An 18,233-nucleotide genomic window follows, 5' to 3' on the forward strand; every position below is an offset into this window, starting at 1 on the left:
TTTTTGGTTCTTGATACTGTTACAAACAGTGTAAACCTGTGTAATTTATTGCACTGTTTTTAAAAAGCAGTCTAGATTTATCAGTGTTACGGAAATCAAAGTACACCACAAGACCACTCTTCTTTCATCTGCTCTAAGAAATGGCATGTGGAGGGGGGAGATAATACCCTGTTTTAATTTTATACATTTGCTACTTCAACCAAGCTAGTTTCCTAAAGGCAAACAAATGCAAAGAGAGGGGGGGGACACAAACATAGTGTGAGAGCTTGACTGATCACCAGAACTCTTCTTCAGGGTAATTAAGCAAATAAATAAAATTAGGACTGCCAACTGTCAGGAGAAAAATCATGTCTCATCCCTTTAACAGTGTGTGTCCGTAGAATCCCTGTGTGTGTGTGCCAACAAGCTGCAACTGACCTATGGCCACCCATAGGGGAGGGATAGTGGCTCAGTGGTAGAGCATCTGCTTGGGAAGCAGAAGGTCCCAGGTTCAATCCCTGGCATCTCCAAAAAAGGGTCCAGGTAAATAGGTGTGAAAAACTTCAGCTTGGGACCCTGGAGAGCCGCTGCCCATCTGAGAAGACAATACTGACTTGAATGGACCAAAGGTCTGATTCAGTATAAGGCAGCTTCATATGAATAGTCCATATGAATATGAATAGTCGACCCCACAGGTTTTAGGAGGTGCAGAGAGTCCCATGCTCACCTGCTGGCAGAATGGCTGGGGATGCTGGTGAGGTTTCCACAGGAGAACCTCCCAGTGATTTATTGGCTTATTCATTTGGGGACATTTTTCATACTCAAGGCACTTTACAGTCTGACCAAGAGAAAGATGGGTCCCTGCCATGAGAAGCAGACAATCTATAATTTGACATAGGAGAGGCAAGAGAGACAGAGTGGAGGAAGAAGGACAGGAAGATGTAACTGGCACAATTACAGTGATTTAGACTTAGTGCATGAGGACTAGGAATTTGTGTTCTTTGTTAATTAATGGGTGGGAAGGTTAAGGCTGCCAAATGGCCAGGAAAAACATGCCCTATCCATTTAATAGAGGTTTAATCTGTGGAAGTGGCCAGTTGATTTTTTTTTTTATGGCATGGATGTTATTTAACCTCTATAGATCAAACTGATATTAATGCGACAGGTAGAGAGACCAGTGTAAAATCTGGCAATTCAAGCAAGGGGTACTCCTTCGATTTCCATGCCAGGCACCAAAATGTCTTTGGCTAATCTAGCCAAGATTTACAGAAGATTTGGACCTGTGAGGGTGGCTGGGAGGGGGGAAACTTGTTCTCCCAAGCCTCAAACAGGCACAGCATGGCCTTTGACCTATGTTCCAACCATCTCAGAAATATCAGCAAAAGGCCCCACAAGGTCTATCGGATCACCTGCTTGCACCTCCTCCAGATCTTGCAGATGATTTCTAGGGGAACCAAGGAAAGACTTCATCGTGGGACAGTTTCAGAGGGTAAACTGTTGCTGTGCACTAAAACAGTTATGCTTGAGTCCCGTAGCACCTTAGAGACCAACAAGCATTTCAGGGTATAACTGTTCAGCATGGGAGTCATTGTTTTCAAGCTTCCCAGACTGTACAGGGAGCCAGTTCTTTCATGGCAAGACAAGGGCATAATTCCAGACTCAAAAATGCCTCGTCTGTCACTCTAATGTGAAGCTGGAGGGCATTCACAAGTGAGAACTGGCAGTCTCCACATTACCTTGTAAACACAGGGTGAGAAAACCTGTGTTTGTAAAGGATCGGGGTAATTCTGCCTTCAGCAATACTACTATTGTCCTTCCTTATTCCCACAAGTAAGCTATTCGGATGGCAGATGCGTGTTTTTGTCTCATTTTGTAGAGGACTCAGGGGGACAGGGGCAGCTGGAGGAAAGCATTTGCAAGCCTCCTGTCCACTGGATTGGAAACATTTCTCCCAATGAGTTTGGATCTTGTGTGCCCTGGAAGCAAAAGGATCTTCATTTCCTGTTTTGGCTGGTAGCAAAGTAGCCTGTTGAGGGGATTCCCCAGCATTGAAAGATAGGTGCAAGAAAAACCCAGTGGAGCTCCCATTCATGATGTGCCAGCAGGGTCTGAGAAAGTCTGCTGCTTTGACCCTACCTATGTGAATGGCCTGGACGATAGCAACAGCATTGTTGGAGATTGCCCATTTCCAGATTACAGTAGATAGTTTTGCACAGTATGTGAGAAGACATGCCGCCAATTCTATTTATTTAGTACACAGTCGTGAGATTGCATGTTTTATCTAGCAAATTTGGGTGTTTTTGCCAGTGATGTGTGTGTGTGACACCAGTAGGCTGTTGTGTGCAGTTTTGAGTTCCTTGACAGGGGGGCATCCACAGTTGACACAGTCTGTGGTATAGGAGGGTGGAAGGGGATCCCTATGAAGGGATTGTTGGTTAGAGTCCACCAGAGTACCACTTGCCTGAGGATACTCATTTTTTTTGGATTGGTGGTGACAGAAGGCGTTGAAAATTCTGCTGAACAACAGTTGAGGTGGATGTGTATATACATGGGATTCTGCTGTGTACTGGAGGCCATTAACCCTAGTAATTTTGGGTTAGGATGGCAGGTTAGAGTATATTTAGCCTGATTGCTAGGATTCTTTCTGGTCATAGAAAGGCTCTAGTTAAAGGATGGTGATGTCTGGGATAACTACGTTAAAGTCTAGGATGATGCATATAAAACATACCCTTTGCATTAGTTTCAGCTTGGATTTCTTTGCATTTACTGGCCAATTTAATGCTAATAGTACCTGCCAGATAGGGCATATGTCTGCAAGAGTTTTGACTTGGTATTGACTATGATCAGCCAGTTGTCCAATATGGGTATATCTCTCATCCCAGTGTCCTTAGGTAGGCTATTATCACTGCTACCACCTTGGTAAACACCTTGGGTGCCATAACTAGCTCTAAGGGAAAGACCACGTACTAGTAGTGGGGGGTACCACATCAGAAGCGTCATTGTTTATGATTGTCTGGCCTTATTTTGACATGGAAATACACTACTATATCCAGTGTTACAGACCATATGCCCTGGCATAACAGAGGAAGGACATCAGAAACCAATAACATTCTGAACTTTGTATTAATAGGAACTTATTCAGGGTTTTCAGGTCTTGGATGGGTCTCTCTCCCCTTCCCTTTGTTCTTGACCTGGAGGAACCCCAACTGCTAATCTTTTGCAGGCATTTCTATGATTATTTTGATTCTCTCCCGTGATCCTCTACAGCACAGCTGCACTGTGTCTATGCAAGTGACCCATGTTCTAGAATATAGTTTATATTTTCAGTATCAATAGTACTAGCTTCAAAGCCTAAATATTAGATTAGGATCCCATGATGTAGTATTTGTCTTCTTGAGCCACTGGTACAGATAATATACTTGAAGAAATGCCAAAACAGTTGGACCCTTTGACTAAGTCAAAGTTCATGCCTTACTGTATGAAATGGGTTGGGTTTTATCAGATACATCAGATGTTCATCACAGACCTGGCTGCCAATTACATTAGCTCTTATGGATGAAAAATGGTATTTGCAGCACAATCCAGAGGGGGGGGGAGTCTTTTGGGAGCAGATGAGCCGCTATGTGGGCGCAGGAAGCGTTTGCGCCAACGTACAACCGGCACCACCACAGTGGATGAGAGTTACATGGGCGGGGGGCCGCCTGAGAACCGCTCCGCCCGAGGGCAGCGGCGCCTGAGGGCTGCGCCCATGTGTGGGTGGAAGTGAGGCAGAGCGTGGTGTTCAGGAGGAGGAGGGAGTGGAGTTGGCCAGGCTTAGGCAGCTTCCTGAGCAGTTTGGCCCATGACACGCCCCCATGAGAGGCAGAACGTTACGCCTGCAAAAACAGCAGCGTGTCCCATAGGCACTCGTTGAAACCAAAAACAAATGTTGCCTCCGCTGCTGCGGAAGCTCGCAAACCCCTTAGGGAGCGGCGTGATTGCCTCGCCATTCCCTTCATGCCTTGGGCTGACGAGCCCCCTCCCCAGCACCCAATCGTGGTCTCCCCCCTCCTAGAAATACTTCCGCTCTAGCCTCACACAATTCAGTTGTTAGGGAGAGGAGCACATGGTGGGAAGTTCTGCCGGCGAGCTCCCGACCATACAGACTTAGAGTGAGGGACAGGCAGGCACATTGGTGATGGGTTTTGCACTGCGCGGTTGCTTTGACAGTATCTTTGACTTGCGAGGGGGAGAGAGCGGTCTCCCCCCTGGGGCTAACTGCTCGTTTCCAGGTCTCCACAGGTTCCGGGCTCCCGGAGGCTCTGCATGCAAGGACTGTTGCCCACGGCTTGGTAAGTTCCACTGTCCCCCCACCATCACCAGCCTCCCCTTCCACTCGCTCTCAACCACTTGGTGTGCGAGTGTCTCTGGCACTTGAACCAGGCAGTGGGCTCCAGCAGGGGGCATTTTCTGACCCCATTCCCCTGTGCTGCCGCCTGCTCCCTTCCCTTGGTCTGCCCTCTGTAACGTTCCCAACCCCTGGCAGGGCACGGTGTGTGTGTGGTAGCTGCCCTGTTGTGGGGAGGTGAGTCAGAGACTATCCCTTTAAGACAGCACCCAGCTGAAATGCAGCCTGCTTTTCCAGCCCCGCCCCTGTTGATCTCTGTCTTCGTTTTGCAGGTGGGACTCCAACACAAAGACTTCCGTGTGTGTCGCTCCACCGCCCCCCCCCCCACTCCCTCAACTGTTTCTGCACGCCACTCTGGATGGAGCCCTGCCCATGGCGAGACTGCCCAGCGCGCGCTAGGGAAACTGTTGCTCTCTGTTCCAAAAAATAAAGTCTGAACTGTGCCCTCTATTGTCTCTCCTGCTTGGCATCTGCTGCACATTCCCTGGGCAACCCCCCCCCCCCTCTGTCAGTGGCCTCTTCGAGGGAATGCCTGGGAGGGTGGGCAGACTTGGGGGTTTTTTTGGGGGGAATGGTCTATGAGTCGCCACGCTGCCCCACGCATGGCTGGACAGGGAAGGAGAATGCTGCCCCTCAGCCTGCCCGGGCTGAAAGCCTACCCAACCCCACAGGGCTGTTGTGCACAGGGCACTAAGGGGGGGCTGATGAAGTGGACTCAGAGTTTTGCGGCTGATGCACTGGCACTCTGAGTTCTGTGGCCCCCGGGGGAGGTGTTCCATGCTCATGACAGGGGGCGTCAGGGCATCACAGGGGGTCTCTGGATGGGGGGGTGTCTGCTGCTGGGCTGCTCACTCCCAGACACACATTCCAGCCGCTGTCTATGACAGCGAACTCCTGCACTTAGTACTTCCTGCTTGTCTGCCTGCCATTTCTCAGAGTCTCTGACAGCAGGAGGGTGTGAGGGGATTGACGGCTTCTCCGTGGTCCCATGCAGGCCTGTCTCGCCCCCACCCCCGCCTCGCCACCAAGCCAGGCTTCTCGTGTGCGCAACCCCAGCCTCACTCCTGTTCCCTCCCCGTGTTGGTGGGATGTCTCTCCTTTGCCTTTGATGGTCTGCCCATTATTGGCTCTGTTCTCTGTTTGGGGGCGGGTTGGGGATGGCTGTCAGCCTCTCTGGGGCCGCCTCTCCCCATCCCTGACTGTCATGAGCCGCTGCACATGTGCCAGGACTGGCCAATGGGGGGTGGGCTGGCCCTCCCTACCAGCTGCCTCCGCCTTCCTTGCGTGCCTATGCCAGCGGCTCTCTCACGGCAAGCTACGCCTCTCCCCTCCCCATACTCCAGCGTGCCGAAGTCCTCAGGAAGTCTACTAGCAGCTCGGCAGCTATGCCACGGCCGGCCACCACTTATGTCTAGATTGGCTGCCCATGTGTGATTTTATTCTTGCCCCTTGTTGTTCTGGACCAAACAACTTATAGGTCTTTTGGACAGAGCAATCAGGATGCATTATTAAGAAATAATAGTGCACTTTAATTGGGTGTTTGTTTAATGTAATAAATTCTGTATGCTGCATACTAGTAAAAATAACTGCAACATGGTTTTAATTTTAATAAATGGTTTTAACTTTGGAATAGGTCTCTCTCTCTCTCTTTATGGGGTTCCTGCCAGTCATTTCCCACACCTTTACCAAATCCGGTGGGAATGGGAGTCCTAGAAAAGTCTATACTTTAAAAAAAAAAATTCCCTAGCACTTCTTTTTGCTGAGGAGGGTGTTAACTTCTGTGAGGAGTTCTGGAGAGAGGATGGATAGGTTGTAAGAGAGACTAATTCTATGGCATACCATGTTTCCATGATGCTGAGCACCCATTGTTCTTGGGAAATGTCCTATTAGGTGATTCGATGGAGATCTAGTTCCTTAGTTGATCAATGTGCTGGATGAAGGCTGTACTTGTCAAAAGCCCTGTTTTGCAGGTGGGTGGGGTTTGGGCAACTGGGACCTCACTTTGCCCCTTGGAGTAAGGAACCTTCTTCTCTATTGGATAGGAAGTTGATTGGCAGGCATGTAGGTAGGCTTCTGGGAATATGACTGATGAGGCATTAGGTTGTCTCTTCCTCTGGGCACAGAGTAGTATCTTCTGAAGAAAGGGTTAGGTTTAAGACTATATGGGGTAGAAGGAATCACCCCCAAGGTGTTAATCATGAGCTAGTCCTTCTGCATCTTAAGTAGCTTGTCACTGTTGGAGCTAAATGGGTCTGTGCCTCAAAGGGTAGGTCTTCTATTGCTAGTTTCTTGGGGAGGGACGGTGGCTCAGTGGCAGAGCATCTGCTTGGGAAGCAGAAGGTCCCAGGTTCAATCCCCAGCACCTCCAAAAAAGGGTCCAGGCAAATAGGTGTGAAAAACCTCAGCTTGAGACCCTGGAGAGCCGCTGCCAGTCTGAGAAGACAATACTGACTTTGATGGACCAAGGGTCTGATTCAGTATAAGGAGCTTCATATGTTCATGTTCAAGTGGACCTGAGCCAGAAATGATGATGTAATGCTATGGTCATGGCTTGGCTGTGGGCTGAGCAATCCACTGAGTGCTTGGCTGCAGAAATCTGAAGTCTGGTCAGCTTTGATACTTCTAGAGCTAACAGCTTTGTCATTCTACAAAATGACCTCTGTCACATCAGAGAGGTCTTGGTATGGTTATTGGGAAGATGTCAAATACAAATCCATCAGAACAGATTGGGGAGGCTTTTAATGGAAGAGGTTGATAACACGGGATAGGAGGTTCTGAGCCTCAAATTTCTGAGACAGAACAGGATGAGGGCAGGGGGCGACCTGAAGGGGAAGGTATCTGCAGGAACAAGGAATTGTTAAGCGACACTACTGTCCCACTGAAAAAATTACAGCAGACATATTTAGCAAACAGCTATCAAGAGACAAATACCAAAGCCTGTGGGACAGCCAGAAAGTTGTGAACCACAATGGCATACAGAGCTGAGAGGGAGTGTTGGCGTGAGTGACTCAGCATGGCTGGACATTGGGAGGCACTGCATCACTCTGTGTATAGATGTTATCTCCTTGAATGAAATGCCTCTTTTTGTCTTAATCTGGGAGCTGCCCTCTGACCCCTTCCTCCCTCGCTTTGTCCTCTCACTCCTCCTTCACATGGTCTTCCATAGAGATGCAAGTGTTTGCAGGTCTCATGCAGATACAACGCCCTCATATTCCTACACACATGATGCTGGACAAGCTGGCCATTTGTGATAGGGAAGGTACTCCTTAGATTAGACTTCTTTCTCTTCTTTCAACTTTCAACCTAAATGAATAAATGTAAATGTAAGTTTTTACCTTTTGTGATATACTTCATGGAAGATTTATTTACTGCAGTCAGAATTACACTTCTATGACTGGACAAAACTCTGCTATATTAACCAATACCTCCTAGCTCATGAAAGTTTATGCTTCAATAAATCTGTTGGTCTTTGTGATTATGCTGCACTCCTTTTTGTTTTTTACATATGGTATTGATTATTGGATTACCTTTTAGTAAGGCTTATAATTTTTTAATGAAAAAGATATTCTGAGGTAGCTTTGTTTTTTCATCTCTGCATGTAATTTTGCAGATATTTTTGAGATTCTTTAGGCTGGTTGCTACCTTCCATAAGCTTCTACAAAAGAAGTCCTTCCATATTATATCAGCTGTGCTAAAGCTAATACAATTCTGTTTCTCTCCTACACAGTGAGGACCGTGTTATTGAGAACTACAGGAAGCTAAATGGCCAGACAAGAGGTCAAGCCATTGTTAAGTAAGTTGGAAAGGGGAATTTTGTCCTGTGATCTTGGAGATCACATATATTGGGCATCTGCAAATTCAGCACATAATTGTGTCTCACATCACTGCAGTTGTTTTGTTTTTTCATTGTAGTGCTTTTTAAATTATAGTGGTTTTCAAGAGAACTCTGGATTCCTTGGAAACTTCTTAGGGGTTCCTCGGTTAAAAGATGGCAAACAAACTCCACCGTAAGGAACCTCAGTCACCAATGACCAGGGGGCTGCCCTAGGGCACACAGTACACTAGGCGAAGCCCCACCCTGCTGCCACCTGCCTGCTGCCCTCCTCTGCTGCACCTGCCCCACCACCTGCACTCTTCTGCCCCCCCATGGGCTGGAGGCAAAGCCGGAGGAGGGGGGAGGGTCCTGGCTGGTGTGCCTGCCCTCCTCCAGCTTTGCCCGCAGCCTGTGGGGGGGAAGGGGGGCAGCAGTGAGGTGGCAGGTATTTGCCTATGGTGCTGGGAGGGGGGGCCCAATTTGGTACCCCCCTGACCCGGTGCCCTAGGCAAATGCCTAATTTGACTTAGTCTGTTTAGGAAGGCAGGGGGGGATGTGGTGACTGAGCTTCAGGCCAGTTGCATCCCTCCTACGCTCCTGCTATTCTTGCAGAAGATTAACGACTACCAGAAAACACAGCCAATTTTGGAAAGAACATCAAAGTCCGGCATGGGAAGGTCTAGAGCAAAAAATGGTACTAAAAACCCTCCTTGTAGACCTCCTAGAAAGGTAAAACTGACTTAGAAGAATCTGAAAATTCCGACTTAGAGACTTCTCTGTTAGAGGAGGAGGAGGAAGAGGAGAATTGCAGATTTTGTTAGCGAATTTTGCACGCAGCAGAAAAATACTGAAGGAGAGGAACAGGCAAACACAGGAATTAATAGACAAGAGAGATAACTTTATTCAATGGTAGAATATATTACCAGGATAGTATCCAATATTCAGAGTCGTTGCCAGGCCAAGGTCATACACAGTAATCAGTACACACTTCAGGAGATAACAGTATACACCAGTAAGTATACACAGCACGATCCAAGCACAGTAGCATAGGATCCAACACCAGCAGTGTTTGCTGCCACCCAGACAGTGAGTCTCACAGTACCCACAATCCTTACAGGCAGACAGAGCAAGCTCACTGAGCTTCCCTAAATACAGATATCAATCATGCAAGCTCACCAGAGTTGCATCAGCTCTGTGAGTCAGCACAAGGCCTAATTTCAGGTGAGGTCATTCCACCTTACCTCAGTAACAGGTAACAGCTGGACCATGATGCAGCATGACTCAGCATGACATTGCAGAAACAACATTTACTATTACTAAGATGGAGTCAGTCAGCCATTTTAGGACTGAGTTCCAACAGATTTATATCGCATCCTTCTCTCTGAATCAGAGACTCAGAGCAGCTTACAATCTCCTATATCTTCTCCCCCCACAACAGACACCCTGTGAGGTGGGTGGGGCTCAGAGGGCTATCACAGCAGCTGTCCTTTCAAGGACAACTCATGCAAGAGCTATGGCTAACCCAAGGCCATTCCAGCAGGTGCAAGTGGAGGAGTGGGGAATCAAACCTGGTTCTCCCAGATAAGAGTCCACACACTTAACCACTACACCAAACTGGCTCTCAGAGGAAATGGCGGTGGAAGGGAGTAACCCTCCCCAAAGTGAGCAGACTGAGATATTGCATGTCCTAGCAGAGATAAAGAATGAAATTAAGAATGAGATAAGGTCTCTTAGTTGAGAGGTTGGACAATTAAAAAAGGAACTTGGACTTCTCAAACAGTCAGTCAAACCAATTTATAAGAAATTGGATGAACTCACTGCAGCACTGAAAACAACAGATAAGAAAGCTGAAACTGCATATCAGATGGCAAAAAAGACAGCAGAGGATTTGAAAAACTTTAAGGATTTTGAGTCTTGGGCCAAAAATAAGATTATACTCAGGAGTTAAAATTAAGAGAAAGAAAGGCCAAACTTCATGGAATATCTGTAAATTTTGGAGAGATGGAAAACCTTACTACAGCTTTAAATAGATGGCTGAGTCAGATTCTTCTTGCAGAAGGAGAAGCAGAGTTTTCCAAAGAGATTGTCACCTCTTCCTTCCAATTAAACATTTCCCAAAAGACTCTGATGTTTCCCCAGACAACTACAGATGAAGAACAAACTTTTTAAAAATGCCAGGGAAAATCAAGGACTGTGCCTTGAAGACCCGATAGTTTTTTTATTTCCTGATATCCCAGCTGAAGTAATTAATGCAAGGAGGAGACTGAGAGAAACAGCAAAGATTCTGCGTAACAAAGGAATTCTGTATAGGTGGTTACCACTAGGCCGTCTAATTAATGGTCAATATGGAAAATCAAACTTTTACTGCATATAATGAGGCATCTGGCAAGGAACTAATAGACAGTTTAATTAAACTAAAGTCTGGAAGAGTTTGAATTGGGAAATTATGTTTTGAATCAGGAAATTATGTTTTCTTGAGAATTAGTAAGAGAATATGTATATAGTTAGAAGATAGGGTGAAGATATGATAAATGGGAATGGGAAATGGGAAATGAATTGTTAAAGCCAATGGAGTATGCCCCCCCCCCGACCTCCGACTGTAGAGATTTTTCTGCAGCCCCCAGTTCTGGAGGTCGCCCTGCCCAGCTTCCTTTTGTGGGCATGAGAGAAGATAAGTTTTAAAAATAAGTGTGAAAAGATGGAAGTCTGTGAAGAAGTAAAGAAGTTTTGGCAACAAAAGAAAGACTATAATTATAATTAGAATAAGAATTAGGAAAAGTGGTACGGGGATCGGGTGAAATCGGGTAAAGAAAGGAAATAAGATAAAGAGGAAGGGGTTTAGTTATTTGTTGTTAGTATTCAGTTCGATTTGTAGAAGGTAATAAGCAAAAAAATGAAATGTATTCGTTTGAGATGTATAAATAAGTTGATATATGCACACTTAATAAAATATTAATACTGAGGGGGGGAGAAAGGCAGGAAGTTTTAAAAACTGCTGTTTTCGGGTATATTCTTTCAAACTCCTCCCCAGATAGGTTGTTTTATGCTGTAATGTTAGGCATTTGGGAAAAAAATATTGAAAGAATCTGAAAAGTCGCTCTCTAGTATATAACACTATATAAGCCAGCATTTCAAGGGGCAAATGTCATTAATAATGGCAGTCTTGTTATGGTGCTTAAATGTCCAGGCAGCAGAACCGAAACATTTGGCTTATATATTCGAAAAATTTATATCCCACTGTGACAACTGGGAGAGGGTTCCCCTGGAAATCTGTACCCTGCTTTAAGACCACCCATGATCCCCTTCCTGCTTAGACTATCCTTCTTAAAGGCATTTAACCAGCATTTACTATAAACATAATATCTTTCTTTTCGGTAATCTATCCTTAAAGTCTCCAGCCTCAGCACAGGGTGAATTAAGACTACACACATAAATGATTATCAGATAAAGATTTATTTTAGAAAAATAAACACACACACACACATATATATTCAAACTTAAGGGGAAAGGATTGGTATTTATTAACATTTGCTTTAGGTTCCATCCATGTAGGCCTGATACAGAAGATGGGAAACCAACACAGAGAATCTAAATCCCCCAAGCTAACTCTGCTGAACATGTTGGCTGCTTATTCAATAAAACAATTATGTTATGTCCTTAACATCCAAGCCTTCTAGCTGCTCTCTCCCTCCCTCCCTCCCTCCCTCCCTCCCTCCCTTCCTTCCTTCCTTCCTTCCTTCCTTCCTTCCTTCCTTCCTTCCTTCCTTCCTTCCTTCCTTCCTTCCTTCCTTCCTTCCTTCCTTCCTTCCTCTCCCAACCCAGCCCCTGTTTTCTGACCATCTTCTCTACTGTTTACTGGTGACTGTATTTGTTAAATAGAGTACTCAAATATGTATGAATTTGTTCTCTTTCCTTCGGTCTTCTGCTATTTTGAATCTTCAATGTTCTATTTTTTATGCTTCTTTCCTTAGTTACATGAGCATCGTAGAATCCCTGCCAACATATGGAGTCCATTATTATGCAGTCAAGGTATGTGCCAAGTGGAAATTGTTCTTAGATTTAAATGAACAGGTTAATCAAGAAAAGATTTGCACTGCTTGTTAATGAAAAACCATGCTAACTTTAATAACTTCATATTTTTTATTTATCTAAAATATTTTTCTAAAATAAATATTTTTATTTATCATGCATTTTGGACTGTATAAACTTGTGATAAATAATTAGACAGTGCAATGTATTGTAAACTTACTGCTGCTTCAACTTAGATCTTGACTTTAGCCTTCTTAGAGGTTTTAATTGCAAGTTTGCAACCTTATTAATTTTTGGCACTTAATTATATAGTTATAAATAAGAATGCTCTTCAACAAAATTCAGTGCTTCTGTAATCATAGATGTAGAAATTATACCTTAGTCTCATCAAAATGAATTTTACATTTTACATGAATTTTACATAAAATGTTTTACATTTTAAGAAATGTTTCTGGATATACTTTTGGCAAACTTAACAGTATTATCAGGGGTCTTCTCAGTAAATGCTAGGTCTTTAGTTTGTGAGACCTGAGCGAAGCTGTCAATGACAGGATGCTGGAGGTCATTACTTGTAGGCTTCCCATAGGTCAAAAATGACTTGATGGCACATAAACCACATAATAAATGGAGATTGAATATCTGTTTGTTGAAAAACAAAACACAGTTACAAGAGATTTCACAATCCCCTTGCCAGGGGTCTCTGAGAAGGTCCCTACTAATGCAACATAAAAATTTGTCTTTGGGGTAGAATGAGCAGAAGGAAGAGGGAGGAGAGGCCAAATTTGCCCAGTTCTGCCTCCTTCGTGCAGCCTCCAGACTCACGTGGGTCCTATCAGGGCTTTTTTGGTAGAAAAAGCCCAGCAGGAACTCATTTTCATATTAGACCACACCCCCTGGCATCACCATTGTTTCACACAGGGCTTTTTTTTTGAAAAAGCCCAGTCAGAGTTCATTTGCATATTAGAGCACACCCCTTATGCCAAGCCAGCCGGAACTGTGTTCCTGCTCAAAAAAGCCCCTGGCTCCTATGACTGCAGGAGACAACTTTCCCATGGTTAGAAAGAACTAGAATGGAGAGGGGAACACGAGAAAGATCTTGAGAAACAAAATAAGAAAATGAATAAAAGCAAAGCTGTGGTTATAATCTATCCCCCAGTCTATCCAAATATATCTTAGAACTCTACCAAAACCAATGATATCCGGTTCCGCTGGGGTCAGGTCTGAGTTCAGGACTGTCTCACCCTCCAGGGCGGCTTTTAGTTGTTGGGCAAGCATCCCAGGATCGAATTTCAGAACACAAGAGGAGGGGGTTTCTTTTCACCCAGTTTCCATACTCTGGTGTGCTAATTATCTGTTCCTATCTGCCTGCCTGACTCTTCCTCCCTGGCTGTCCTGGGCATACCTTTTAAATGCTTTCCAAAGAGAGGGCCAACCCTGGGCTCAGCTAGTCTTCTCTCCCCAACCCAGTCCTGGTGCATAACAGACCCCTAGCCCAGTGAGTATTTGCCTGGGATGGGTGAGTTTGTTTGCTGTTTCGCCTGGACTTCTTTAAAGCCTCTGTCTTCTGAAGTCTGTCAATGAGGAGGTTTTTGAATCTCCAGGAAGAGGGAAATCCAGACCTCTGGGACAACTGTGAACAAGGCACGTTCAAAATCACAGACAATGCCCACTCTGGAAGATTTCAAGCTATGGGCAGATTGACAAGTGAAAATAAATGATAAACTAAGAGCAAACAAGCTAGTATGGAAAGCAAAGGATTTGGTATTAACACATTTGATTTTCAAATCACAAATGATTAAAAGATTAGGTTTTATGACCATTCTTCGTGCTGCAAAAATGGTATGGTTTGGAAAACAAAAATTCTTTGGCAAAGAAACCAAAAATAGTCACATAATATTGCTAACAGAATCTTTGGTGCATGTCCTGTATGACTGCAAGATGTACGGTATTCACTGTGAAATCCTTCCTTTTCCTGCAATCTTGCCTACCACTCTTAATCAAAAAATGCAACAACTGAAGGATCTTTTGAATGACAGGAACCCTAGGGTTATACTCAAATTAGCTAAATTTGGTTGGCTTGCCACCAGAATTAAAAAGTCACTCATAGCTCTGAAGGAAAATAGCTAGGCATTTTCTTCCTCTTTCTCTTAGTTTTTAAAATGTTTAATCCCATTATTAACTGTATGTATGTATGTTTTTATAATTGATTGTAACAATTTTATCTTTGTTCTCTCCGCACAATTTATATGGGCTACTGTAACCGGCATTGGTTTTATCTGTATTGTTTTTTGCTGGCTTTTGCTGTGAATAAACTAACTGGAACTTGAATATTGCTAACAAAAGGAAAGAGAAGACATATTCCTCTGGGTTTCGCAGACTTTGGGAAGTCAGACCCCCATTCCCCTTTTCAATTTGCTGTTTCTTGTGGAAGCCCCCACCCCAATCCCAGGCAGATATTTCATGGATGAGCTTGGCTGGGAGAAGGAGGTGCTGTGATTTCTTGAGAATGGTCCTTCCAATGGTAAACTCAATGCTTCATGTCATTCTTGAGGACCTCTAGACTCACAAGAGTAGGGGCAAAAGGGTTATAGAGACTTATGGCAGGAAGGACAGAATGGGGCCCCTCTTACAGTTATTAGGATCCTGCCTGGTGTGTCTTATTAGCCTACAGATACCTTTATTGATTTATTTTACTTCCAGTAAGGAATTTAAAATTTCAGGGCTAAGTCTTCTATATGAGTTGTAGTGTATCGGACTCAGCGCAAGCGCCGCGCGACCCGAGCCACCCTCGGGTCGCCGTGCGCAGCGCGGGAAAGCCACCGCCAATCCTGACCAAGGGCGGGAAGTTTAACTGGCCAGGATTGGGCTGGCCAGCGAAGGGGGATGTTCCGGGATGCATGTATATATTAGCGGACCCGGCCGCGTGTTCGCAGTTCTTCTTGTGATGTACCAGCCAATAAAGACCTATGCCTTCACCACGTCTCGTCTCCCAGTACATTACACTGGCGACGAGGATGGGATCGAGATAGGTCCGGCCGCCCCGAGGGGAACCTGACCGGGCCGGAGACGAGGAAGGCGTGAGACCGCAGGATCGCACAGCCCGCCGCCACCATGGCGAACTCGACGGTAACGACGGGCCATCTTGTGGAATTCAACCCGGAGCACCCCGAGAGATGGGAGACCTACACAGAAAGGGTCGAGTGCTACCTGCGGGCGAACCTGATCGAAGATGACGACAGGAAGAGAGACGTCCTGCTGAGCGTCTGTGGAGAAGAAACTTTCGAGATCGCACGAGGCCTCTCCGCTCCAGCTAAGCTGACTGAGAGGACCTACCGGGAAGTCGTGAGACTCCTCACGGGCCACTTTTCGCCCCAACCGTCCATTGTCGCCCGCCGATTCCTCTTCCACAAGAGGGACCAAAAGTCGGGGGAGACAGCGGCAGTCTACCTGGCGGCCCTTCGGCAGATCGCCGGGAACTGCAATTTTGACAAAAGGGACGAAGCCCTGAGGGACCGTTTCGTCTGGGGCCTCCGAGACGAACGACTGCAGCAGAAGCTCTTCGCTAAGGAGGAGCTCACGCTACAACAAGCCTTCAACGAGGCGACGGCGTTCGAGAGGGCCACCAAGGCGTTCGGCCAGCCACGCGGCGAAGCAGTCCACCAAGGAGAAACGGAGCTGGAAGACCGAGCAGAGGAAGAAGCGTTTCAGCTCCGGCGGCCTCAGAGAACGGACACACGGGCCCCAGCGAAACAACGAGCGACGGAGAGGGCCACCGCCACCACCGGTTCCAGGTGCGCCAGCTGTGGCGACCCCCACGAGCGACGGGACTGCCCGTACCGCAACCTGGACTGCCGCAGCTGCGGAAAGACCGGCCACATCGCCCGGGCTTGCCGGGCCAAGAACAGCCGCCGCCAACCGTCAGCGCATCACGACTCCCTGGACACACACACGACGGCATCCACCAGTCTGCAGGTATTGAACTTGCCCCTCTCGGCCCCAGACAAGGTCAAAATGTCGGTCCTAATCGAGGGCGCCCCCTGCATCATGGAAGTAGACTCGGGTTCCTCCATCTCTATCATTTCGGAGGAAACCCTCAAGAAACTATGTCCCCGCCGCCGCATCCAAACGCGGCCAGCGGACTTCGTACTGAGGGACTTTCAGAAGAACCCAGTACACATCGTGGGGTGGGCCCGGGTGCATGTAGAAAGAGGGGGTTTTAGGGGGCCCCTAGACATCCTAGTGGTCAAGCGCCAACTGACCACACTTCTCGGGTTGGCGTGGTTCAATCCACTGGGGATCCAGCTGGTGGGGGTGGACCACTTGCAGGCCAGCAATTTCGACGGGGTCTGCCGGGAGTTCCCCGAGGTCTTCGACGGGTCCTTGGGGAGCTACAAGGGTCCGCCCATCACTTTACCGATAGACCCAATGATCAGGCCCATAAGGCTCAAAGCGAGGCGCGTCCCATTCGCCCTTAAGCCTAAAATAGAGGCAGAACTGGACCGCCTAACAGCCCAGGGCGTCCTAGAACCTGTAACGTATGCGGAATGGGAGACCCCCATAGTAACGCCAGTCAAACCCAACGGGGAGGTTAGGATCTGCGCTGACTACAAGTGCACGATCAATAAGGCGCTGCAAGACAACCCCTACCCAGTCCCGGTGGTTAGCCACGTCCTAGCAGCACTAGCCGGGGCGAGGGTTTTTGGAAAGCTGGACTTAGCACAAGCATACCAGCAACTGCCGGTCGACACTAAGACAGCGGAGGCGCAGACGATCGTGACCCACAGGGGCGCGTTCAGGGTTAAACGGCTGCAGTTCGGGGTCAGTGTAGCTCCGGGGATATTCCAGAGCATAATGGACTCTCTCTTGAAAGGGATCCCCGGAGTTCAACCCTTCTTTGACGACGTTTTAATCGCCGCCCCCACCGAAGGAGAGTTCAGCTGCCGCCTGCGAGAGGTCCTCAGACGGTTCCAAGCGGCGGGGCTGAGAGTCAAAAAGGAGAAATGTTTGTTGGGTGTTCCGCGCGTGGAGTTCCTGGGGTTCGCCGTGGACGCGGCTGGAATTCATCCGACGGCGGACAAGACCAGGGCCATAGTCCAGGCCCCTGCCCCCAAATGCAAGGCAGAACTACAGAGTTTTTTAGGATTATTGAACTTTTATCATGCATTCCTGCCACACAAAGCCGCAGTGGCGGAACCGTTGCACCGCTTGTTAGATAAACAGGCCCCGTGGGTCTGGGGTAAACGCCAAGCCGCGGCGTTCCAGGCAGTGAAAGACCTCTTGGTCTCTAACGCGGTACTTCATCACTACGATGAAAACCTACCCCTGATCCTGGCTTGCGACGCCTCCCCCTACGGAGTAGGAGCGGTCTTAGGGCACCAACTCCCGGACGGGAGAGAGGCGCCGATCGCTTACTACTCCCGGACTCTGTCCCCTGCCGAGCGGAACTACGCCCAGATCGATAAGGAGGCCCTGGCGATCGTGGCGGGGGTGCATAAGTTCAACGACTACCTCTACGGTAGGCGTTTCACCATCGCCACTGACCACAAGCCGCTCCTCGGCCTCCTAGCCCCCGATCGTCAGACCCCCCAGATTCTGTCTCAGAGGGTTTTAAGGTGGAACCAGTTCCTGAATTCATACACTTACACACTGATACACCGCCCCGGTAAAGCAATGGGTCACGCAGATGCCCTCAGCCGCCTGCCACTACCCACAACGGACCCAGATCCCGCCCCGGCACACGGGGTGATGCTCATTGAGTCGCTCCCCGAGCGCCCACTGCACGCGGACGAGGTGGCTCGGGCGACTGGGAGAGACCGCATCCTCGCACGAGTCAGGGACTGGGTGGGAAGGGGGTGGCCCTCGGGCAAGGTGGAAGAAGCATTCCGGCCGTTCGCGTCCAGGAAGGACGAGCTATCGACACACAAGGGGTGCATACTCTGGGGGAGCCGGGTGGTGGTGCCCCCCCCCCCTGCGCAGACAGGTATTAGAGGATCTCCACGAGACCCACCCGGGCATCGTGAGAAT

At 47.6% G+C, this 18,233-nt stretch overlaps 1 protein-coding gene across 3 annotated transcripts in view; it reads left to right on the plus strand.

Moving 5' to 3' along the window:
- The window catches only part of FRMD4A (FERM domain containing 4A), a 449,437-nt gene that overhangs the window by 307,224 nt on the left and 123,980 nt on the right, over window positions 1–18,233 (plus strand). For all 3 annotated transcript variants that reach the window (XM_060258276.1, XM_060258274.1, XM_060258275.1), the window contains exons 9-10: window positions 8,094–8,159; window positions 12,152–12,209. In XM_060258276.1, the coding sequence (XP_060114259.1) occupies window positions 8,094–8,159; window positions 12,152–12,209 (124 nt within the window). The remainder of the gene's footprint in view (window positions 1–8,093; window positions 8,160–12,151; window positions 12,210–18,233) is intronic.

Source organism: Heteronotia binoei, chromosome 17 (genome assembly GCF_032191835.1).
Source record: "Heteronotia binoei isolate CCM8104 ecotype False Entrance Well chromosome 17, APGP_CSIRO_Hbin_v1, whole genome shotgun sequence".
NCBI lineage: Eukaryota > Metazoa > Chordata > Lepidosauria > Squamata > Gekkonidae > Heteronotia > Heteronotia binoei.